Raw genomic sequence first — 25,779 nt, 5'->3', positions numbered from 1 at the left:
GTTTGTTGTTTGTTTTTAAGATGGCAGAGGTTTGAGTGTTTACATGCTGACAGAATGGACAAGGTAGGGAAGGAGAGGCTGAGAGAAAAAGGATAATGGATTAGCAGGGATGAGACTCAGAGCACACAGAGATACAGGAGGACAAGGTGTGCCAAGGCTGAACCAGACTGCAAGGCACAGGTGGAGAACAGAGGAGACAGTAATTAATGCGGCTGCACAGAGCAGGAGACACCTGAGCAGTTTTCAAGGATGAACAGGCTTCGGCCAACTGGCCAAAAGGCGGTTTAAGAACATTCTAGCAGAGGAAATGGCATGAGCTAGGGCAGGCATATGAATCCCAGACTGACACGCCTGAGGGACTTAGTAGTTTGGTGCTATCGGGTGTGGAGGGGAAAAGAGGGAATATTCCCAAGGCAGAGCTGAAGAATAACTGGGGACCAAATCACAACAGGCCTTGGACTCAAGCTATTCCTTCAGGCCTACTTTACACATGTTACTTCTAAACCACCCTGTAACGTGCCTATCCCCAGTGACCTGGAAGCCCAAGAAAGAAAAAGCAAGGAGAGATAATTCTTCCAGGGTTGGGAGTAGGAAGGTGGTACAGGGGGTAACTGATGGAGTGGAACGTTTTAGAGCCTTAGCAAGAGCCAGCCTGGTGGCAGGGAGCAACTGAAACCAGAAGGGAATGAAAAGACCAAGAGAGAAGGAGCGGCTGGAAACGTCAACCATGAAAGAATAGATTCAGTACGGCAAGGGAGTAAGTGTGGTTAAAGGACACGAAACTGTGGTCAGCAAGGCTCATATTAGGGTTCAAATTCACAGAGGTGAGCAGTTCCAAGCCTCAATAACACGCTGCAAAACATTATGCAAATATGAGGCATTTTTATTGTGTATTATAATTTATGAAAAACTTGATTATGACTTCTGAATATTCCTAATATTTCAGATTTCTCAACTGACATTCCCCAGATAATTAATACTTAAAGGTACCAAAAGAGGTGCTAATTCAAATCCTTATTTTTTAAAAAATGAATTATTGGGTAATATAAACTATTATTCCCTTAATTTACTTGCTTTGTAAAATCCAATTAATTCAGAATTTGGGTTTTTCCTCTCACCTTATCATGAACTTGTAGCATTACCATGTTTCCCCGAAAATAAGACCTAACCAGAAAAAAAGCCCCAGCATGATTTTTCAGGATGACATCCTCTGAACATAAGCCCTAATGTGTCTTTTGGAGCAAAAATAAACATAAGACTCGGTCTTATTTTGGGGGAAACACGGTAATAGAATGTGATCTTTCACTTATCTTGCAATGTCAGTGATCTGAAACACAGGGGAAGAACATGGGGTGGCTGGTTTGCTCAGTTGGTTAGAGCGTGGCGCTGGTACCACCAAGGTTGCTGGGTTTGATCCCTGCATGGGCCACTGTGAGCCGCGCCTTAAAAAAAATCAATAAATAAAATAAAACATAGGGGAAGAACAGAAAGGAGGAGCACAGGTTCTGAAAAGCCAAAGCAGATGTTACAAATCCACACGTTCTCCCTCCCTGTGCCAATCCTTCAGGCAAAATTATAACAAGTCGATTTACGGAGATTTTGGTTACAGGAAAGATTAGCAACCCAGGTGTCAACAGCAAATGTAATAATGGCAGCAAGAGGTGATTGCTAGGAAGGGAAAGTATAGAAAGCTAAATACATACAGGAGAAGTGAAAAAGCAAAGACAGTAGCCAGGTGTAAGGGGCCATGGCCCACACTGCGGAGGGTTCAGGAAATGGGCACTCCCATGGACTACTGGTGACTATTGGTGGACAATTGGCCATGTAATTGCCACACAAAAGAAGGCATTTATTCTTTCATCCACTAATTTCACACCTAACAAATTATCTGTAGAAAATAACCTGAGATGCACATAAAGATTTATGTTCAAGGACATTCAACACTGCCTTAGTTATTATTTAAAAACTGGAAACAAGCTACACAGCAACAACTGGGGGAATGCTAAATAAACTGTGGTGCTCATCCCCAAGTATTCTGGCTTTGAGGAAGATGTATAATAGAAGCAACATACACAAGAAATAACCTTTATACAGTGTTAGCTTTTCCAAAAGGAGGCTACGAAACGAAGATCTCGTGCCAGCCCGGTGGCTCAGGTGGTTGAGCTCCGTGCTCCTAACTCCGAAGGCTGCCGGTTCTATTCCCACATGGGCCAGTGGGCTCTCAACCACAAGGTTGCCGGTTCAACTCCCACAAGGGATGGTGGGCTGCGCCCCCTGCAACTAGCAACGGCAACTGGACCTGGAGCTGAGCTGCGCCCTCTACAACTAAGATTGAAAGGACAACAACTTGACTTGGAAAAAAAAAAAGTCCTGGAAGTACACAGTGTTCCCCAATAAAGTCCTGTTCTCCTTCCCCAATAAAATCTTTAAAAAAAACAACGAAGAAGATCTCAATTCAGTTTACAAAAGTATTACACAGGTTTAAAAAAAAATACTAGAAGGAAAATACCTGTTAGTATTCAACATATTTTTAATAATGCGAACATTAATATTACATCAGAAACAAGATTATATATTTATTATATTTATATTGATGATATTTTTATTGCTTATACCATTTAACTGAGTATTTACTTCTTTCATATTCAATCTTTCCAACTTTTCTTTCTAGGCCATTATAACATGTTTGGAGGCAAAAAGCAGAACCTGAATCTTACATAAAATGAGGGGCCACAGGAGCATGTCAAACAATGTTACAGGGATGCAACTGCAAAATACAGACTCGTGAAAAACTCCACTGGACCAAACCAAACTAAAAAAACACATTTCTTCAACAATCAAATTTTAAGAAGACAAAAAGGGAGGGGGCAATTTGTAGGTGAAAAAGAACTTAAGAGACATATCAACGAACTGTAGTTACACGCCTTACTGGATTTGGATCATGCAAATTGTTACAATTAAGAAACAATTATGGAGATTTGAACACTAAATATTTGATATTAAGAAATTATTGTTCATTTGGGGTGTGATAATTGTGATTATACTTTTAAAGAGTCTACACCAAAAATATACAAATGATATGAAACAATTCTGCATGAAAATAGTCTGCAGAAGATATGGGCATGGATTGGGGGGTGGGGGGAGAGAGAGGGAGAGAGAGGGACAGAGAGAGACAGAGAGAGAGAGACAGAGAGAGAGAGAGAGATTGCCCAAACTGGCGAGGTTTAGGAAAAGAGGTGAGGACACAAAAGTCTGTAGGAGAAAGAGGATGGCTGGATAGAGGTGGCAGAGTCAAGAGAAGGCTTCAAACCATTTGGCCTGGAGAATCGTGCACATCTCCACTGGCTGAATAAAAGGAGCCACAGTTTCCATATTGAATGGGACAGGAAAAGAGATGGTGCGCCTGGGGCAGGAGCACAAAGCTTCTTAGCAGCTAAGAAAAGAAGAGGTTGGGGACAAATAAGATTGGTGGTCAGTGGGAAACAGACAGTTGAATCTGATACTCCGTTTTCTCAGTGAACTTAGGGCAAAGATACCTAATGTCTATTACAGATTCTAAGTAAAATCCTTATTAGATTAACTATTAATAGATTAGTGTTATTACAACATAAATATTACATACTTCTATTCTATTAAATATTAGAGTAAATATTAATAAAAGGAAATAATAATAGGTTAATACCGTGTTTCCCCGAAAATAAGACCTAGCTGGACAATCAGCTCTAATGTGTCTTTTGGAGCAAAAATTACTATAAGACTCGGTCTTATTTTACTATAAGACCTTATTTTACTATAAAGTCTTATATTAACTTTTGCTCCAAAAGACACATTAGAGCTGATTGTCCAGCTAGGTCTTATTTTCCGGGAAACACGGTATTAGTCTATTAATAGAATATTAGACTCTTAAATTTTAGTTCTATGAGATAACTATTATCATCATTATTAGCTAGAATTTCATAGAGTGGATGGGGTTGTTTAGAAAACAAAAACTATGTAGGTTCTTACATGAACCAGGTTCTATACTGAAATTTTTTTCATGCATCACACCTCATTTAATACCTAATCACCGATCTTCTCTGAGCCTCGCCTTCTACCTCTGCGAATGGGAGGTAAGCACCATACGCCAGGAGGATTAGGAGTCAATATATGGAAGTGTGTGGACAGAAAGCAGAGTGAGCCTTTATCACGGCAGGTGATACTGCTGTTCCAGAGAAGTGGGGAACAGTGCTCAGCAGAAGCTAACCAGCCTCCTTAGGTCCCCAGAGATGGAGCAACAGCAGTATGTCTCCTTTGCTCAATGAGGGTGGCATCTGGCTTAGTGTCTGGCACAGTATCTGACCCCTGACAGGCGTTCTGAATAAGAGATGTAAGGAAAGGAGTCCTGTATACAGATGTGGAGATGTTTGTGTACATAAACAGGCCTGGAGGCCCAGGAGAGGGGTGAGGCCGGAGGTTTTCTGAGCACAAAGCTGCAAAGCAGAGAGACCGCAGGAGAGAGAAGTGTTCACGGAAAGCGTACACTGGAGAGGAGAAGTAGTAGTGCTCTGGAAAAGGCTAAACTGCTGGTCTTTGAGACATGTGGACAAACAGGTGCCATCAAAGGAGGTGCTGGAAGGAATAGCAAGGCCAGAAGACAGGAGAGGAGGGCGTTTCCAGAAATGTGTCAAGTATTGCAGTAAAGATAACTGGGGATAAAACGGAAAAGATGCCACTAGGTTTGGTATGGGTTGGGGAGGCAGGGGGAGCGGGGAAACGGCCTACTGATGGGTATTTTCTTCAAACAAAATGGTGGTTAAGATGGGTTAAAGAGGAAAAGGAGACGAAAGCAACAGAGACTGACAAAGACCACTCTTTTACGGAAGTTGGCACTGATGGGAAGTAAGATACTTGAGGAGGAGGTGGGATGATGGCAAAGGTCTTCTATTATATTGTTTTTCTTTCATAGAGGAAGAAGATTGAAGCATACTTTGCAGTAGAGAGGAAGAGATGGGCGGTACCCGGATGGGAGGGGTGAGTGGGCCAGAGTAACTGGGTCGGCTCCAGCAGCCCTGATGATGAATGCCTCTTGAGGCCATGGGGCCCAGTCTCCCCAACCAGACCAACTCTCCCTGAGACTCAACCAAGTGCTGAGCATCAGTGATCAGAGGACTGAGATAAAGGGACTGAGAATAGAGACACAGTTAAAAAAATGGCTTTACATCACTGAAGACCCAATTTTGACTTTCAGTGGGTCCCTCTCGCAACAGCATGAAAACCCTTCAGTGTGGTAATCAAGATCCAAAACATCCTGGCCCCAGTCTCCCTTTCTAGCCTCATCTACTATCATTCTGCTCACTCCTGACTGACACCTTATGCTCCAGCTACAGAAGAGGACCCAGCATGTGCCACAGGACAAGGCTGGTTATCCTTTCCTTGCTCTTAGCTTTCCCCTCCCATTCCCTGCTCTAGGACCACCTTCCTCTGTGAATCAGTCACCTACTGATATAAACTGCTCTTTCTTCTGTGTCCAGTTCCCTTAGGTCTCTATAATACCATGTTTCCCTGAAAATAAGACTTAGCCAGACCATCAGCTCTAATGCGTCTTTTGGAGCAAAAATTAATATAAGATCCAGTATTATATTATATTACACCTGGTCTTATACTATAGTAAAATAAGACTGGGTGTTATATTAATTTTTGCTCCAAAAGACGCATTAGAGCTGATTGTCCGGCGAGGTCTTATTTTCGGGGAAACAGGGTAGAAGTACTAAACCTACAACAGAAGTTCCAACTGAATAATAGAAAAGGCAGTTTCATGACTGTGGGCCTGAAAGAACGATGGGACCATTGATAAAATTACTTAAGTCTGAATTGCTAATTTTAGGGATGTTGAAAGTTTAAGATGGTTCATCCAGGTGACTATGGCAAAGAGGCCCTTGAAAACGTACAGTACATCCTCACTTAGCCTCAGCAACAGGTTCTGCGACTTTTAAGCAAGACGACATATAAGGAAACCAATTTTACTATAGGCTAATTGTATAAACAAGAGTTAAGTTCCTATGACAACTAATCAATGTAATAACAAAATGACATTGAAAGAAAAGATGCTATTCAAGGACCTGCTGTGTATCTAGAACTTGATAGTGACAGCTTGAAAATGAGCCTAGTGATAAGATCTGAGTTATATGCAGAGCAGTGGACCACCACTTCAAATCTGGATTATATTAACATTTCTGTAAGTCCACTCTCCTACCCATGGGCTTAATTTATTCTGGATTCTGAATTGACTTAATTTCTCTAACTCATCCTCCCCTGCTCAAAAAGCTACAGCACAGAGTGCAAACTCTTCGGGCTGGCCAATCAAGGTTGTTCATAATCAGGCCTTAGCATACCTTTCTAGTCTTACCTTGCACTGCTCCCTAACAAACCATCCTCTCTAGTCAGACTGGTCTTCTTGGTGGCCATGGACAATAAACACATTTCTGGCTCAGCTGAAACCATTTGTTTCACCGTAATGTCCTCCTTCTTTCTTTCTATTCCTAACACACATCTTGTTCAAAGTCCACCTCAGGTCCCACCTCTCCTTTCCTTGAATACCTATAGTTTTCGCTGTTTGTAATATTCACTTGGCATTTAAAAATACACTGCTTTGTGACGTCTTTCATAGATCAACCCATCTTCCAAAAGCCATAAAAGAAAGACAAGGAAAAAGTAGAAGGTGAATACAAGGACCCTTACAGGGGCAGGAAGTTCTCTCCTCACTTCTGGCTCCCATTTGGAGTAAGAATAAAAAAACTTCAAAAATATGGGACTTAAAGAACAGGTAAGAAGTGGATAGGAATGTGAGAAGAGCATTGCAAAAAAACAGGACAAAGGAACTGTGGTCAAAGGGATAGCCACAGTCAAATGTGGGGTGTGTCTCTAAATCCCCTAAACCTATGGAGAGAAGCACATGAATAACCAAAAAAAGCTTCTGAACTTAACTTGGAATTTTGGAGTGATTGGGACGATACGATATATTGTATTAAATTATTTCAGTTCTCCTAAGTGGTAAGATTATCAGTGACATTTCTACCTTGGAAGCCTAACATCTAAAAATTAAACAAACTAAATAATGTTTTCAATTGTCACAATGCAAAATTATACTGTTTATTTGACTGAAACCACACAAAAATTCAAAAAGATGCTCATTATTCTAAAATCAGATGGCTTTGTTATAAATTTCTTTTAAAGCAAAAACTGATAAAACTGCACCTATTTAAGATCCTTAAATCCTGTAAAACAAAGTTTAGGTTTATAATCTTAAAAACCTCCTTTAACTTAGTAAGTTTATAAATTTTCCCCAATTCCTTATGTATAGCTGAAAAATAAGGAGACATGCAGCACCTTCTAACTTGAGTTACTCAATGTCAACTTTATGACTGAAAATTTTATTTTTACACCAAATTGTTTTTAAAATAAATATATTAACTTCAATATGGATAAAATTTAAGTTTACAGTAGCAAATTAATGTATAATAATTAGCTTCTATGGCCTGTTTATTCTAAAGACTTATGTAACAGAATTCCAGTTTCTGATATCATTACTCCTTGCATACACATTATTCTTCTACTTCCTATCTGACAAGATTGCTGTGAGAATTTAATGAGGTAATATAGATTAAAAAGCAAAGACTGCTATCCAGCCAAAGTATTTTATGGCTGACGCACAGCGTTAATACTCAAAATATTTTGGGTGATATAATTTGAAAGTCATGTTGGCTAATGATTCAGGGAGTAATTTAACCAATCAAGTTAAGTTTCTTTTTCTTTTAAACAGAAACAGTCACTTTTTTGTGCTTATTTTTGGTTTTGCTTTTATAGAAAGAACTTTTAACTAAAACTTGGCTAAAATAAAAAATCTTGTAATAGCTCTCATGTTTAAAGGACCAGAATCTCCACATTCCTTTTTGATCAATTTCAAGCTATATTTAAAATGCTTGTCCAATTCTACTTTATTTTAGTGAAGTGTCAGACGAAACAGATAAAGCTATTTTACCTTTAAAATCCCCAAATTTCATTTTGGGCAGTGGAATGCCATACTTCTGAACTGTGTAACTTAAAAATCGAGATTTAGTACATTAGACAAAGAAGCAGAGTATACCCAAATATTTTTTAAATCTATTGTAGCATGTGTGCTTATTTTCCAGAAGTGGTTTTGGATGTCATCGCTTGATAAAAAGCACAGAAATTAGTGCATTCAGTACTCAGGCACTGCCATACACAGGGTGGCAGCACTGAGAACAAAAAAGGAGCAAACAGCAGAACACTTGGAATGGCCAATGCAGGCATACTAATGTGCCTGAAATCTGATTATGAATACACTTCTTAGACACACGGGTATTCCTAAGAAATTCCTTTTAATTCTGGCAGAACTATCATGCATTTTGGAAAACCTCTTATGAGTCAGCCTCTGAATGTGCTCAGTTGCACCTCTCTTAAAACCAATTGTTTTCTCTCTTCCTGCACTGGCTGATAAAAGGTGAACTGAGCATGATCAAATTTAAGTATCCTACATCAGACCCAATGTTTAAGTAGAGCAATTGGATCTCTAGTATATATTTAAAAATATAACCCGAGCTATAATGAAAAGTGCTTCAAGATAGAAATTTTTGAAAAGAACAACAGAATCTTGGGAACAGGAATGCTCTTATTAAATAAAAACAGTTAAAGTTTATGATAATTGTCTTAAGCAGGTTATAATGTCTAAACAGAACAGCTTTTAAGGAAAACATCTGTAACACTGCTTAAAAAAACTAAAATATCCCTAAGAGTATTAAATGCTCAATGATTAAAAATTTCAAATACGATAGATATTTAACTGATATAGATTAAAACAGAACTAACCCGTTCATCACCATTTTTCTTTGAAAAATAACTTAAAATAATTATGATTTTTGAAGAAATTTTGCCCATATACTTGAAACCTATATTTTCATTAATTGTCAAAGGATAGACGTTCAGGAACTTTTACAAACTGCCAGACTTTCATATTTATTCACTTTGTTTACAAATTTCTAGGCATACAAAAATAGATTCAGGGACAAAAACAACTTTCCGTTAAAATTCCCTATATTTCACAGCACATCAAGTTATCCAATTAAATGTTTAAAACTTCCATTCTATGTCTAATTAAATCTATTACTTGATAGTTTACTTTCATTTTGATTTGGGTAAATGATTATAATATATTTTACATGTAATATCTTTTAAAATGTGATGTATGAATATCTGTCTTATAACTTTTCCTTAAAAGTAAACTAAAGCAAATTACATTAAAAGCTAAACCTGATACATGTACTTCACACAGGGCATAGTTAATTAAATCAGTTATTTGTTTGCATGACAGTAGCTCTGAGGATGCTAAAGTTTTATGAAGCAGAAAAAGAAAAGCATAAAACATCACTAACTGCTGTCAGAGGTGTGCCATAGACTCATAGGCACTTTCCTTCTTTGAAACATTTTAAACTTTCCAAGTAAGAACTTACTTTCCAAGTAAGAACTACTAGGGCTGCTTCCACCTCTCTTGGTGTAATTAAGCTACCTATTTTTATTGTATGTCTAATTCTATTTTAGTGCTGACACCCTATGTATTTGAATAGTGATTTTCAAATAAAATACTATTAATATTAGAAAAGAAACATAACTGAGATTGAAATTTTACTCAATTAAATTATCTCAGTAACAAATTAGAAAAATACATGAAAAACATTTTCTCAGATTTATTTAGAAAAAGTAATTTTAGAAGTACAAGGAAAGCAAATTCATGTTTGAGATATAGCTTATAATCAGATATGCTGGTCATATTAATATTTATTTTTAAGGTAATAATAGATCTTATCCAAATATATAAGGTGACAGCTCTCCTATAAACTGCAAATTTAGAACAAATTTAGTTGTAAAGGACCTAATTTCTCTTCTTTGGAATTGGAACAGTTAAAATAATTATATTTAGGAAATGCAAAAAGTAGCTTAAGAAGGCAATGTACTCTTATATAAAACAATATTTTCATTTCATTGCCTAAAGTTGATGAAAATAAAATCTATTATTATAACCCTTTTAGGGTGTGATGAAAAGTGATGTAGGCTCTATGTAATTCCAGCATTAAGACAATACAAGGAAATAAAATCAAGTTATTGAGAAAATCTAGCAGACTAAAATTCAACTGGTGCTATTTTGTACCTGCACATTTGAACTACCTTAAGCTTTCGGGTTCAATTTCTTAAAATTCTCCTGATTAAGAACAATTCAATCAACTTTTTACTAATGTATCTTCAAGTGAACAAAATTGACTTACACATTTTCTAATATTGTCTTTTAGGCAAAGGGGCAAAATTCCTCATTCTTTAATTGATTTCTAGTTTAACAGTTTCTAAAAATATATCACAAAAGTAAAGGCTCTAATGTCTAACTATTGGTTAAAAAGATACAATTTTTTTAAAGAGTCAATTGCAGCCCTTTAGTTGTTGCATTTAATGAGAGTATTTCCATATTCAGAAACTAAAAGATAGGATATCATAAATAATCAATATGCACATGTGTAATTACAGTATTTTGAGACAATAATTCAAATAGTTAATATTTGAAAATCTAAAATGAGTCTCTCTCTCAAAAAAGAGTTTAAGACTCTGTAATGGCAGATCATTCACAATTTGCAGAGGATTCGGTCTCTTTTTAAGAAAAGATGCCTCCTCTACCCTCAAAATATTATCTAATACTAAAGGAAACTTCTAATCTCTGACATAACAGTATAATAGGTCTAGATTCTCCTTCAGAAATTCAATTGCTAATTAATAAATAAATGAGAAAGAAAATTCCTTTTATCGTCAGCATACACCTAAAAACATTCCAGAAATTAAGAACTTTGTTGGTGAAAGTTTTTACCTGTGAAAAGCTTTCTAAATATTATTAAGTCTGTAAGAAACGACTTTAATTTGCCCTAAAAAAGTCCACAAAGTACACTGTTCGTAGACTAAGGTTTTAAAATTTATTTCATTAACTTAACAAAAAGTTTTAAACTTTCTGATGAAGAATGAAAAAAACAATTTTCAATAAGTTCTAAGATTTTTCAGAACACTTCACTTAGGTACACATTTAAAATAATCTTTAAAATCTCTTAAAAATAGCAGAAAACAATTTTCCTTATTTAAAAATAAAGAATTCTAAATACACTACAAATTAGTCTTAGAATTCAATTTAGTTTAATTCAAATCTAAGAATAGATAGAGGAAAGCCTTTGGGGGAATCGATTTTTAAAAGGTTATCATAAAACGAGCAATTTGTATTAAAAATACTCTCTTACAGATTCCCCTAATTATCACTCTCATTTTGGGGGGTAAGTTTATTATCTTTGCTTTGTAGTTAGTTATTCTTTATTCACATAAGTCAAAATTTTTAATTCAACATTTTTATTTTATTCTGAAATTCTCATCTACTTGGTTGTTTCCCATCAATGTTGGGCATTTTAGTCCATACTTATGTTCTTGTTATACACTTTCATAACATAAAACTCTTACTTTTAAAAGGCATCAAAAAAGAACATTTTTGCTTTCTACCACCTTCACATTTTAGGTTTTCTATGTTTTTAGAAATAGTTTTCACAAAAAAATGCAAGGAAACATTTTAAGCAAATTGCTTATCCTATTAACCTAGGACATAACTGCTAAATTCACTCATTCTACATACACACACATATTTCTTATGCAGTCATCTCAAATTCCCAACACACACTGTGGTTAGTTTTAATACCATCATCCTGCAGTAACTCTGTTTATTAGACATCCAGGGACTTTTAAATACTAACAATTTTCATGCAGTATCACACCACCTCACTTTTAAACATGAGATATTTTTATAAAAATGGGTTTTTGTTTTCTGATAAACATTAACAAACACCAAAAACTTCTGCACCTTAACAACAACAAACACAAAATCACAAACAGAATCAGAAAACAAAAATACCAAAGCACCCTTGGTAGTTCCACATCACCATATACTTGTCGATACCACCCTGGAAAGAGGAGGCAGGGACAGGTGTACACATTGAGAATGCAAATCTCTGGGCAGCAGGCCAAGCGATTCAAAAATAAAAATCAAATTATTCCTCTGTAATAATTTCTACTAGGCTTTCATTCATGTATACTCCTCATAAATGCAAATGTTAATAACTGTACACCAATACTTTTATAAAATAAGATCTAACATTTTTCATTTAATTTCTTAAATTATATTTGAAAATTAAATTTGTTAATGAACTATAAAAGTTGTCCTGTTATAAATGAAAAGTAGTAACACAGTAGATGTCAGGTTCAGGGATTTCAAAAAAAATGAGGCAAAATAAATACAAAAAGTGAAAATTAGTTACCTTCAAAGTGGTCTTATTGTAAAATGGAAAAGATTCCCATGCCTGAATCTAAAATCATAGTTAACTTTACAGTCCATCAATTTGATGTACCCTGCTCTCACATTTAACTTATTTGTAAATAGTTTTCCAAGGCTACCTAAATACTTACTAATTGATTAAATATGCTGCCTACATTAATTCCTCTTAAAATTAGAAAAAATTAAAGGTCCACTTTTGGTTTTTTGCAGTGGCTGATCTATTTTCAAAGTATTCCATTTTTCAGAAAAGGTGTTTATCAGGTTCTTAAAACATTTGAAAAATGGCTCAAGGGACAATTTATAGCCCTTTTACCTTTAACATATTCACTATCTTTGTTGAACAAATTCAGTTGTCCTTTACTTCTTTTGAAATTCTTCCCTCACTCAAATAACTAAAGAATCTAAAATGTTATCAATATAAAGAGAAAAAAATTTATATTGATCTCTCACACATTTGGAAACACGTCAAAAATAACAAGTATTCCAGGCAGTGTAAGTAAAGTTATTCAGTAAAACTTTTTTTCCTTTTTCTTGAGAGAGAGAGAGAGAGAGAGAATAACAGGTAATTTTTCATATATCTTAATTTTCCAAAGAATAGTATTGTAAATAAAAAATATTAAAACATTACTAGAAGGAATCAATATTTTGATTACACAGCTCAAGAGCCGAATGATTATTGAAACAAAATTTCAAAGACAGTTATAGACACATTTCAGTTATCTGGCTTTTCAAATCTCAAAGATAGGCATTTTACATTTAATTTAGCAAATAACAATTTAATTCTGAGAAATAAATTTTCCAAAATACCAAACCTAAATATATACAGCAACAACCAGGATTCTGTTAAAAATGAAGGAAAAATCTCCCACTTTTGTATAACATTAAAATACAGAGCATCCTTAAAAATTTTAAACTATATTGATAAAAGCAAATTCAGTAACTTATTTAGCTATAAGATGTCTGCTTATTAAAATATTTTGGTTATAATAAATATATAGATATACAATTTTATCAGTATTAGCACACATTTATAAATCATCTTCCACAGTAGCTAAATTCCTTATAGAATTTCAAATAGTAAAATTAGGCATATAAATTTCAAATAAGAAACTCAGTCTATGAGGTTTCTGTAATTCTAACTGAAATAAAAATTTTGAATATACAATATTATTAGATTATTTCTATAGATTGGTATAATTTAATTATAGCTTCAGAAAAAGGATGCTCAATGGGTAGTATTTTTAAGGCATTAAAAAAGCTCGATCAAACAAATTCAAATTAGAGATTGTGCTGTGCCCTATCTAAAGAGGACTCTCTAAGGAATTACAGATTTTATACTTGTGCACTAAGAGTGCATTTTCTAATTCAGACAAGTAGCTAGTTAATGTCAAACCCAAACCCAAAGAAGATTTTATATCACCTTTTGTGAGAGAAAAAAACCCACAACACCAGCACTTTTATTTAGGTTGACAAGAATCATAACTTGAAGTGTCCAAACAACCTGATTAACTCAATGGTCTAAAACAACTGGAAGAAATACTTTGCCTTCACTTTTACAGAAATTGAATTTATTGATATTAGTATTTGGTTTGTCAAAGTGGCAACTATTCAAGATCTTAAAAACTCATTTATTTTAAACATATAGCCTAAGTCTGACTACTAGTCAATGTAACGGTCTTGAGCCAAAATACAATAAAAATGTAAGATAAACTTCAAAGGTTTTATAAGTATTAATGGCATTCTGAAATCTCTGGACAGAAGACTATTTTGGGGAGGGAGAAAGTTTTTCTTCTCCAACGATTGTTTAATCACTTTCCAATCAATTTTGATTTAACAGTGATTCATGAGATTAATTTTTTAATGAGTTCTTATAAAGTTGTAATTGGTTCCAAAATCAGAAACCACAAGATGATGTACTCAAACACTGCATCGATTTAATGCTGTTATGGAGGTAATTGACAGAAAGGTGCAGATAAGAGCCCAATTGTGAACACCAGTTAATATACAATGGATTCCAAAATAACAGTTTGTTTGTACAGTACGGTAAGGAAAAATACTCTGTATAAGAAGTCTAAAAATCCAGCTCTAATTACAATCCATTTCTACAAATCCACAAAAACAAAAGAAAATAGGCATTCATTTCAGAAACTCCATATACCTGTGGAAAACGGAACACAAGTAATTTTTATTCCAGATTAACCTTAATCCCAAATAGAATACAGCTAACAATTTACATATTCTAAATTTTGAAAATATTATATAAATCTAAACCATTAGAGATGACAGTAGTTTGTAATCAGTAAACATTTCCTGTTAAATAACAAATAAATAAACTTAAAAGAGGCAATTGATAGGTCTCAGGATTTTAAAATCTTTTAATTTCAAAGGTGCATTTACAACATGTGTATATAGGATGGGCTTTAAAAATGGGTATACGTAAACTTTTCCATGGTGTTAGTGTATGTACTTTTTTTTCCTTAGAGAAATGCCTGTTGCTTACAGAATCTTCACCACTCTGTCTACAGTTTTCAACCAGAAGTCCTCATTATAGCTTAAGCCAAACTGATTATTAGGTATTTTACAGCTTTTTACAAAATGGCTGTAAAATCACATTATGGGCATACATAGCTCTTTGATCTCACTGCACAGAATTCATAACTGTTCAATAATACTATACCATTACACCACACACCTTAAACTATTTCCATTTTTCCACAATTCCTTCCAAAATCAGCTTCCAAAGCAAAGCAACTTAACATGAAAAGTTCCTGGGAGGGCTTGTTACACAAAAGAACAATTTGGAAACAAACTAATCTACACAATATCCATCTTCTGTTGAGCTTGTTTATCCCTCCTTTCCCTCCATCACTCCTAAAGGTGGGTGCACTTGAGTAATGGAAAGAGAAGGCTCTTCTATCACCATACACCCTCCGAGTACCTCTGCTTTTGGTCCTCAGACATTGATTCTGTGTAGGTGATGAAAATCATTAAGAAAAGAGAAGCTGTCCCTTTAAAATGCCCTGCTCTGTCCCATATCCCACGTGGAACCAACATCAGTAGCACTTTCCCATTAACTTCAATGTGATGCAAGAGGCACCATGCTTTTATATACATAAAACCAGAAAACCTCAGCTAACATTCTTTACTGAGGATGAACAGGTGAAGCAAACGTGTCAGGAAGGGTGAAGCCAAGCAACTCCCCACCCCTCCCCAAAAGGTGCTCCAGTCTTGCACTCCAGTCTCTTAGTGCAACATCACCTCTCTACCCCTCCTCCGTAGAGCCTAGTTTAAAGAAAGGAGGGAGCCACTAACAAAACCTGAAGCATAAATGCGACGAAAATGCAGTTTAAAACCGGAAAGGTTTATTCTTCCAATCACACACATTAACTCTATTAAGAAAAATGGCATCACTTTTTTCTCTACCAAACCCCCCCAAAACCGCAAAGATCATCAAAAGAGAGTTATAAAATAGCAAATATAGTGTTTATCTTATCTCAGATCAGTCCACATTACCAATAAGTTTAGCAGTTTCTGCACTACCACCTCCCCCCTCCCTCCTCCTCCTTCTCTTGCATCGGATTTTCACGTTTTCTCATTGTCGGTTGAGTTATAAAAGGCTTTTGCCCTTCGAAAGTTTTAAAAAATAAATAAATATTAACTCCTTGGTCCCTGCAAAGTCAAAATGGACTTCAGGGGAAAGGCGGTTCATACTTTTACCTTTAGCGAGAAAAGGGGGAGCATCCCGGATTTTTAGGGATTTTTTGCGATTTTTTAAAAATTTTTATTTGGTTATATGCCTGAGTTCTCCCTCCATTTTGGTTGTTTATGATACTGACAACAAGCTGTCCCTGCTCTGTGCAGATCTCCTGCTTTCATTTAGCACCCCCTCCCCCTACCCCCCCCTCGCAGCCACACATCCAGGGTTCACACCTCCCCGAAGACCCCGCACCCGGACCCCGACTCGCCCACCTGAGGAAAGGGCAAAAACAAATTCATTTCTCCAAAAAAGAAAAACCTCTTTTGAAAAAGGGGCAAAGTTACCCCAAGTCACTCAAAGTGCCCCCCAAATATTGCCGACTGCGGGTTTCCGCCAGGCCCTTTGGGAAGCGACCTTCCCCCGGGATGTTTTGGTGGAAAATGCGGAGAGTTTACTCTCAAAACTGAATTTATATTAATTTTTCCCTTATTTTTCGGGTCTCTAATGTCTTCCGCTCTCGCTGCTGCCGCTGCCGCTGTCACAATATTCACAGCACCAGAGAGGAGGAGGAGGAGGAGGAGGAAAACTTTTCAAACTTTCCAGACCCTGAATAAAGGGGTTTTTTTTTTTCCCACCGACCTCACCTTTGGGTCTCCAGCCGCGTCGCCCCCTGCCCTGTCAGAAGCGACTTCGGGAGTCCTCACACCCTCGCTTAATTATTTTATTTTATTTTTTATTATTATTTTTCTCTCTGGGGTCCTGAGCAGGGGCTGAGAGTAGCACAAACTTTTCCTCCTCCTGCCGCCGCCGCTGCTCCTCTGCCCCCTCGGCTAGTCCCATAATTTAAATAACCCTGATATTTCTCCCGCTAAACGCCTCTCCGCCGCCCCGGACTCCAGGAGAACTCACCGCGGGGCTTTAACATCCTCCCTCCGGCCCGTCCGCCGCCTTTACACCGCCCGCGGAATTTCTAATAATTTTTTTCTCATATTTCGGGCTGGACGCGGCGGGCCTGGAAATTGTTTCCTTACGCCTCTTTCCAGCAGCCATTGTAGTGTATGCGCTGCCCCTGCAGCCCAACTTGCAGCTGCCGCCGCCACCGCCGCCGCCGCCGCCGACGTCGCGCCCACCACCGCCTCCCCGGGCCTGCTCGGCCACCGCCCCCGCCTCCCGCCGGCCCGCCCCTGGCCCCCGCCCGCCGCTGTGCCCGCCCCCCGCGCGCGCTCCGCCCTGGGCCGGGCCAGTAGGCGCTGCCGCCGCCAGTGATGGGCCCGCCTATTGGCCTATGACGCGGCCCATCAAGCAGAAGTGTTAAGAGGCGGGCGGTGGCACTGGGGGCGCGGCGGGGCGGGGGAGGGCGGGACCGCGCGCGCCGCTCCGCCCACTCCTCCCGCCCGAGCCCTCCTCCCAGCAGCTGGGGGCGGGGCGAGACCCGCCCGCCCCTGTCGTGCAAGGCCCCTTTCGGCTGTCAGTCTGGCAGCGGCGCGCGCCGATTGGGCCGCTGGCCACCGGGGAGCGGGGGCAGCAAACTAGGATGAGCACTACTTAAGGTCTAGCTGCGTGAGCCATTGACGTGTTTGGAGCTGGAGACGGCCCGAGCGCTGGTGAAGCGGTAACCCGAGGTGAGTGGTCCCGCGCCCCTCCCTCCGCGGTGGCTGCAGTGAAGGGGAAAGAGAAGGCCGCACCTAGGTCGCATCGGGGCCGAATCCACTTCCGCGCGAAGCCGCTTCTACCAGGGTTCGCCGCATCGCGGGTCCCTTTCCGTCGCTTTCCCTCTCGGCGATACAGGTCTGTTCGGGTGGGGGCGAAGAAGGTGACCCCTGCACGGGCACCCCCAGCTCTTCCTTCATCCTCCTTCCCAGCTTTTGAAGCGTAATTGCCTGCTCCCACCCCCAGTTTCCTTCGTTTTCCTCGCTCCCAGCCCCACTTGGCACTGTCTGAGGTCGAAGCAAGGTGTGTTCACCTGTGCCCGCTATCCACTATTGGACAGACAGGAAGCATCGCGGAAGTGAGCGAGGCCTCGGGCTTGTATCTCTCCGATTTCTTCAGTCGATTTCCTTGCCTCCCTCCGGTATGCCACCCTAACTTCCTGCCACCCTGACTCTGCACCTAACAGTGGGTGAAGGGCTTTAGGTTCTTAACATGACGTGTTTCACCCTCCCAATAGTTGCGTCTGCATTTTATCAGAACCACAGACCCTGTCTACTTGCTGGCCAGCATGTGGCATGGACATGTTCAGTAAGGTCCCTTCCCCCTTCTCTTTCATAGCTCCTTGGAGGGTGGGTACTTGAACAACTGGATGGGAAATAAAGAAATACATTTTTTAAGTAGTTTGCCCTTTGGAGAAGATTTGTTCCTGACACCGGCTGTGCTTGTTTGTGTGGCCTCTCCAACTCTTTGGTTTTCTTTCTGGCAAAGTAGAGCTTTGGAACATTTGTTTAATACCTTCACAAAGTAAGTAGATGAGGCCTCTCTAACGGAACTCTTGATCTTGCCCTTTAGCCCACTTGTCACTGTAAATTGACATTTCCAGTTAATACATCAGGAATTTATGCAAAGAAGGTGACATTCGAAAATCCAAACTTCGATTGACTTGTATTTAGAATTCGGAAGGGAAAAGAAATGAAATGTGAATAAATTTATGCTGCAAAACTAATTGGGGTATATGTGATGTTACCTAGATGTTATTTTTAAATCCTGACTAATGACGATAATAAAATGTGGAGTACGACGCTTTCATGTAAGGCATGCAACCTGAATTTTGACTATGTCTGATGCTTCTTGAGATTATATCCAAGGAATATGAACAGCAAAGCAGAGTTCTGTGTTCTCACATCATAGAGTAGCTATAAAAAGCAAAGTTATGAATATCATCTCTCTAGGAAGAAGTCAAGCCTGCAAAAGAATTGTGTTCAGTAGAGGAAGATGCTTTTAGATATAGTTGAACATCATCTTGAATTTCCTTTTTGCCAAGAAGTTTCTGTTAGCTGTCTTCATGTATTGTCAATGAAAATCATAAAATAAAAGGATTACTTAGGCTGTATGTAAAGTTAAAGGACCCCAGAATGACTAAACTTATTTCCATCCTTCTTTGCAAAGGTTGGTCTCTTTTAGCCTGGACAACCTGATGTTTACCACAACAAAAGAAACTGAACTACCTGACTCTTGACTGAGAATACCTCCACTTTTCAGGAGCTTGTAAGGTTTGATTATTTTTCTTGAATGTACTTCATTTCTTTTAACACAACTTATGGTTTTTGATGGTCCCGTCTTGGGCAAGGAAAGGAGAAACCATTTCATACAAAAATTCTGACCTCTGTGTGGTTTTACAGACGTAGTTTTTATTCTGTGGCGTTTTGTAGGTCATAGTACATTATTTGCTGGCTTCTCCTTCAATCTTTAGGTGGAAGATGATTAAGCTAGACCAGGATTTGGGAATATAAGTTAAATCAGCTCCTTAAACTTAGTGCAGAGCATTTAAAAATATTTGTGGCTGGCTTATCCATGGTATACCAATATATTGAAACCAAAAAAGAAAAAAATCACTGAAATATTTAAGTTAGTTAATTATTGGTTTTTAAATGTTTTTTAGTTTCTTTCTATAACATTTCTTTGAAGATAATAGGCATACCAGTTTCAGTTGAACTCCATTATAGAGAGCAATTGTCCTGGGATATAGTTGACATACCTTTTATATGAATATATGACTCGACATGGAATCACAAAATGGCTTTTAGGAGACTGTGATCATCTTTAATTGATAAAGATTTCTGCAGGCTGTATCTGTAAGCTTGAGTTGAAAGATTAATGAATCACACACAGTAGCATTCCCTGATTCCTTCAACCCAGGGAAGTATCAAATAGATAGAAGATGCCACTGGAAGTAAAGTTTCAACTCTTTTTTTTTTTAAAACTTTCCGAAATGTCAACTAAGCGGTAACTTTCTGTTTTGGTATGTTGGCCACGCCAGTGCTCTTTAGTTAACAAATGTTTTTGCTAAAGATGAGTTGAACTACATTATTCAACACTGTTTTGTATAATCAATATGTAATAAGGAAATAATCGTTAGAGTGCATGCTTAGGTTTTGTTAGTATATTTAATTGTTTAATCTTGAGAAATAAGAAGAAAACTGAATTATAGCTGAACTATCTATCTTTCTTTTTGTACATTATAATCAAATTTCAGTAGATGTGTTTAAATATGGCCTTTGTGCTGAGAAATATGAAAACTGAATTATAGCTGAACTATCTTTCTTTCTGGACATTATAATCAAATTTCGGTAGATGTATTTAAATATGGCCTTTGTGCTGAGGCACCAGGGCAATCAGTGCAAAGGAAAAACACATCAAAGTCTTTATTCTATACAGAGGATACACAAAATTCCTCACTACATAATCATTATGCCCAAATTAATTTTCAAGTGATTATGGGGCTAATGAGATTTACTGATTCATTTTCTGTCATCCACTGTATAACTCTTTTCCCCAACATCTATCTGCAGTTAGAAGACTGATAAGATGCCCCTGGTAGCACGGAGGCTGAGAGATCCTGACATAAATCCTTGCTTGTCGGTAAGGTGGTTTGCTTTTAATTTTAGTGAGCGTTAAGTTGGAAAAACAGGCTTCTTCTGATTTTGTGGGCATCTGTTTTCTGCAGTTCTTTTTTCTCATGTTTTTCTCAGTTTATTTGCTTTTTAATTTTAATGGGATTTTTTTTTAATATAGAAGTTTTACATTTCCTCCTACCCAGACATCCAGTACATATTCACTTGGATCTTTTAACTATTTTTATTTGTTATTTTTCATTAATTTAGTTATTAAAATATAGTTGACTTATTAGTTTCAGGTGTACATTCGATATTTATATACCTTCTGATGTGATCACGATAAGTAATTACTATCTGTCACTGTACAAAATTATTAGGATGTTATTGACTATATTCCCTGTGCTGTACATTACATCCCCATGGCTTATTTATTTTATAACTGGAAGTTTGTACCTCATCTTATTCTCCTTCACTTTTTTCTCCCATCCTTTCACACCCCTTCCCTTTCTGGCAAGCATCAGTTTGTTCTCTGTATCTACTGTACCAGTCTGTTTCTGTTTTCTGCAGTTCTTTTAAAAGTTATTTCTGTACAAAAAAATATTCCTAGCCAGCGTATCCTTATTTCACTAGAGCACTTTTAAGATATTCATACTATAACTAAGATTCATCTCTCTTAAGTTTCCCTTATTTGTATAATATGCAAGCATTTAATTGTCACTGTAATATTAGACAAGCATATGTAAAACTGAGGAAAATTTTTAGTCCAGACATAGAAATTGGCAAGTATGATATTTTTAAAACTGTCGCTGAAATTTATGTTTTAACAGTAATAATTTCATCATGTTCTTGAGACTACCTCACTGAGAATAAGGGGCTGAGAATAGATTTTGCCTATTTAAAGCGTAAAGGTTTTCACAGAGGTATCACATAAACGTAATGTTTTGTTGTAAGAATAAGCTTTTATTGGCATTTATTTGCTATGACTAGCAATACTAACTTGTTGCTTTGTCACCCTTGAATAATGCGGGCCTCAGATGGGGCTAAGAAAATGATAGTCCCTGATCCTATATACATTTTCCAAATAAATGTACACATTCATTAACTATTTGGCATAGAAATTTAGATTTGTTCTGTGTATTCGATGTTTTCAACTGCTTTATTAAACCTCTTTAGATAGAATATATTTCGTAAATCTATGAAGCAAATTACCCACCCTTTCAGTTAAAGCTTTCCTTTAGGTGACCTTTCAGAATCATACCTTTCACTTTGAAGTTTGTTATCCAATCTACTTCCAATTCACACAGCTTAAATTTAATTCCCAAATGACAGATACTCTTCTTTGAACTCATAGTCCTGTGTTGCTCACTTTGGTTTTGAAGTGATATTAATGATATCTATTAAAATTGCTTAAACACAATTGTGTATTTACTTTCATACTGAAGTGAATGATAGCCAAACATACATTGAGATAAATGGTGTTAATTTAAATTGCGTAGATGCAGACCAGTTATGAGTGATTTACTTACAATCTAGAAAGAGCATTAACATCAAACATTCAAGTTAAAGTGAGAACTTGGAAAAGCCGGAGAGCTGCTCTGAGTTGGGAGCCGGTTTTGATTCTAGCTGCACAGCAGTGGTTTGGAGCACGTTGTACCTTGCCTCACTCAGCTTCTTTGCTAAACAGTTGCTAGGTTAAATGATCTCAGTCAGTGATTCAGCTCAAATTCTTGTGATTAGATATTCAGAAAACTGACCCAAACTATAAAAGGATGTCTGCCCTCACCAGAATGAGTGCTGGGATAGTTGGAAAGATAATTCAGTTTTTGTTCTTTAAAAGTTCGTTAAAATGAATAAAAAGGAACTATTTCATATTAGCTGCTTCGGTGGGAAGCAGCTTCAGAAGGTTTTTAGGGTTTTTTTGTTTTGTTTTAGAACCTATTCCACCTCTCAAATGATGCCTATCTTACATGTTTAAGGAATCTGATGCTTCTACGAGATGTATGGATGAAAATAACTATGATAGGGAAAGGTGTTCCACTTACTTCTTGAAGTACAAAAACTGCCGGAAATTCTGGGTAAGTCTAACTTTGTTAGATGAGTTCGAGTCTAACTCATCTCTTAGGCTTGAAACTAAAGCCTGAAATTAGCACCTACAATCCTTTTTTTGGGATAGCTTAGGGAGACTTAACTTTTCTACTTTATCCTCAGTGTGTTATTTTAGCCTAAAGAATCCTTGAATGCTCTTCTTAGCTGCCTTATCCTACTCCAAGGAATAAGGATACAGTTGTAATATAGGTGGTCATCCTAGGAGTATAAGTACCTGCAGCCCTAAAACAATAACCTAGTTATAATTTTAGTTCTTTTTTGGAGATGAACAGAATGGATAACTTGTCATAACACATATTAAGCTTCCATTTCTGCCTCCTTTTCTCCCACCACCACTCAGGGTAGTTTAAAATGGTCGCATTTTTCTTGAAAGATTGGCATATAATTTCTGTTTCTGTGAGCACTGGACCCAGCTACTTCCTTTCTCTCTGCTAAATTAAGTGTTGGTTTCATTAATGGACAGAACACTTGTGCTCTTATAGTTAAACAGCATATTCCTATCCCAGTTACAATTAACATATTCCTGTGGGAATAATCACTTCTGTGTAATTGTTAATAGTTTGAAAACTTTATCTGGAGTCCTAGAATTCATTTTTTGTTTTTTTTTTTAAACTTAGTTTTTAGAATTTCCTTTTTGAGGAAGCAATAATAATTTACTGGCAAATGACTAGCATTTAATACGTGACTAATTTTGGTTTCTTTTTCTTTTTTTTATACCTACACACAGAATTCTGTCATGCTCAAGAGAAGACAGAATGGAGTGAAGCCACCTATGCCTACAGCAGTAGAAAGAGACGAAATCTTGGGAGCAATGGGAAAGATGCCCTATTGAATGTTTGCATTAAAATTGTTTATTTAAAAGCAGATGAATATTTTCAATTAATGATTATGATAATCTTCTAGGACCTTATAGGCCTTACCCAGCCAGATCTTAAATTCTTAAATTAAGTTAAGCCCGTGTCCTTTGTGTTAGCTCTCCGTGCCAGGATGATAATGTGCCACTGCTGACTGTGCTGTGTCACTGAGTTTACATTACTTCCTTCCTGGAATCAGGGGAGTGTTAGGAAAGGCTGCATGAGGAGTTGCGCGTTTCCTCTGGGTCTCGAAAGAAAAGTAAGATGTGAACAAGTAAAGACGTAATGGGGATGAAAGGAAGGCAGTGTTTCATGTGAGCAATGACATGATGGGAGGAAAGCATGAGCCAAATTCAGGGGCCTGTCTGTAGACCGTTCCACCTAGAGTTTAAGGTGGGTAGGAGTGCCGGGCGAGAAGACTGGGGAGGTAAGTTCAGAGTGCATGTTCTGGTGGGCCTCAAATCTGATGCTCATTACTAACATCTCTGTCCTTACTTAACTCACTTTTTAAATTAGGTTAGTACATTCACCGTGCAGGAAGCAGGAGTGCGGGAAGGCTGTCTTCAATAAATAGCATGCAAGAGAACTGGTATTCTTTATTTTCTTTCTTTAAAGAAAGGCCTGGTTAAAGTATTCTGTGACTAAAATTCATAAATATTGATTAACTTTCTGAAGGCATGCCGTGTTTCCCCGAAAATAAGACCAGGTCTTATATATAGTTTTGCTCCAAAAGACGCAGTAGGGCTTATGTTAAGGGGATGTCATCCTGAAAAATTATGCTAGGGCTTATTTTCCAGTTAGGTCTTATTTTTTGGGGAAACATAGTAGTAGTATGCCTTGAACCATGGTAATGGGGGAAAAAGTGAGTGTCTTAGAAGTAGGATTTCTATTTTCAGGATGAGATGGGCAGGAAAGGGTATGAGGTTCATCAGGTGTTTGCAACACTGGGATGAAAGTAGAGTTCAACTTCATTGTGATAAAAAAACAAGAATGGTATGGTGACCAGGGTGGATTGTGTAGCAGCTCTCATACCCACTGGTTTCTAAAATCCAGTTTGTTTCATTTACAGAATAGTTTTATAAAAGACATTTAATAAAAGTTAACGTGTACTAGACAATCAATGAAAACAATAGATGTGTCCTTTTTCTTCATCTGGTCCAGGATCAAGAGTATAATTTTAATGGCTGCTAACAACATTGGTCTTATACCGAAACACAGCTCAGATGTTTTTAAGTCATAGGACCTTGATTGTTAAATGTGATTCTAATTGAATAAAATGTGATTTTATTTTGAATAAAATTTTATTCAAATTTTTGGATTGAGAAATTCTTTGATTTGTATTGATTGCTCTAAAAATGATGGATTAAAATAGGACCTGACAAGCAATTAATGCATACTTGTGTGAGAAGCATTTCGATACTTTTAAGTATGGTTGTTTAAGGGTTTGGAATTTAAATGTCACCTCTTTAAATATCAACATTCATCCTGTAGCTATTTGTCCTGGCATTGCTCTTTTTTTAAAATAGCAACTTTATTGAGATACAATTCACATTTTATAAATCACCCATTTAAAGTGTCCAATACAATGGTTTTTTAGTATATTAACAAAGTTGTGCAACCATCACCACAATTGATTTTAGAACGCATTTATCACCACAGAAAGAAACCCAGTACTCCTTAGCACACATTCTCCATTTCTCTTAACACTGCCCTTCCTCCCACCTCCCCAACACTTAGGCCAAGAACTCCTCTACTTTCTGTCCCTAGAATGGTCCATTCTGGACATTAATATAAATGGATCATACAATATGTAGTCTTTTGTGACTGCTTTCACTTAGCTTTATGTTTTCCAGGTTCATTCATGTTGCATGCATCAGTACTTTATTCCCTTTGTATTACTGAGTAACATTGCATTGTGTGGATACACTGCATTTCATTTACTGATTCATCAGTTGATGGGTATTTGGGCAGTTTCCACTGTTTGGCTAATATGGGTCATGAGTTTCTTGAACATTTGTGTACAAGAGTTCGTGTGGGCATTTATTTATTTTTGAGTATATTCCTAGGAGTTGAATTGCTGGGTCATATGGTAACTGTTTAACCTTTTGAGGGACAGTATTTTCCAAAGTGGCAGCACCATTTTACAATGTATGAGAGTTCCAATTTCCCCACATC

The 25,779-nt window shown here is 37.4% G+C and overlaps 2 protein-coding genes across 20 annotated transcripts in view; one reads left to right on the top strand and one right to left on the bottom strand.

The window, feature by feature from the left end:
- The window catches only part of PLAG1 (PLAG1 zinc finger), a 44,494-nt gene extending 27,308 nt beyond the window's left edge, over positions 1-17,186 (bottom strand). For 4 of the 6 annotated variants that reach the window (XM_033126800.1, XM_033126803.1, XM_033126804.1 and 1 more), the window contains exon 1: positions 17,007-17,178. The gene's annotated coding sequence lies outside the window, so the exon portion shown is untranslated. Of the gene's footprint in view, positions 1-17,006 lie in introns of all 6 variants that reach the window. The other 2 variants (XM_033126801.1, XM_033126805.1) reach the window with 1 other exon arrangement.
- Positions 17,187-17,597: 411 nt separating this feature from the next.
- Positions 17,598-24,916, top strand: CHCHD7 (coiled-coil-helix-coiled-coil-helix domain containing 7). 14 transcript variants are annotated; one of them, XM_033126703.1, is made up of 6 exons: positions 17,598-17,885; positions 17,994-18,168; positions 19,197-19,300; positions 20,600-20,669; positions 22,577-22,719; positions 23,478-24,916. In XM_033126703.1, exons 4-5 carry the CDS (start codon positions 20,616-20,618, stop codon positions 22,691-22,693), a joined length of 171 nt encoding a protein of 56 aa, XP_032982594.1. In that variant the 5' UTR covers positions 17,598-17,885; positions 17,994-18,168; positions 19,197-19,300; positions 20,600-20,615; the 3' UTR covers positions 22,694-22,719; positions 23,478-24,916. The 14 variants fall into 14 exon arrangements, with proteins under 14 accessions (XP_032982594.1, XP_032982593.1, XP_032982592.1 ...); XM_033126702.1 differs by having other exon boundaries at positions 17,604-17,885; positions 19,197-19,295; XM_033126694.1 differs by having other exon boundaries at positions 17,617-17,719; positions 19,197-19,295; positions 22,621-22,719.
- The last annotated feature ends 863 nt before the right edge of the window (positions 24,917-25,779 follow it).

This window comes from Rhinolophus ferrumequinum, chromosome 14, assembly GCF_004115265.2.
Source record: "Rhinolophus ferrumequinum isolate MPI-CBG mRhiFer1 chromosome 14, mRhiFer1_v1.p, whole genome shotgun sequence".
In the NCBI taxonomy this organism is placed as follows: domain Eukaryota; kingdom Metazoa; phylum Chordata; class Mammalia; order Chiroptera; family Rhinolophidae; genus Rhinolophus; species Rhinolophus ferrumequinum.
This window is presented reverse-complemented; position numbering and strand designations above follow the sequence as displayed.

What these genes read in the sequence shown, in the direction of transcription:
- CHCHD7 (XM_033126701.1), top strand. Translation starts at nt 20,616, where the DNA reads ATGCCCCTGGTAGCACGGAGGCTGAGAGATCCTGACATAAATCCTTGC. An exon ending in ACATAAATCCTTGCTTGTCG is followed by an intron (nt 20,670 to 22,620) that starts GTAAGGTGGTTT and finishes TACATGTTTAAG; the next exon opens with GAATCTGATGCTTCTACGAG. An exon ending in AAAACTGCCGGAAATTCTGG is followed by an intron (nt 22,720 to 23,477) that starts GTAAGTCTAACT and finishes ACCTACACACAG; the next exon opens with AATTCTGTCATGCTCAAGAG.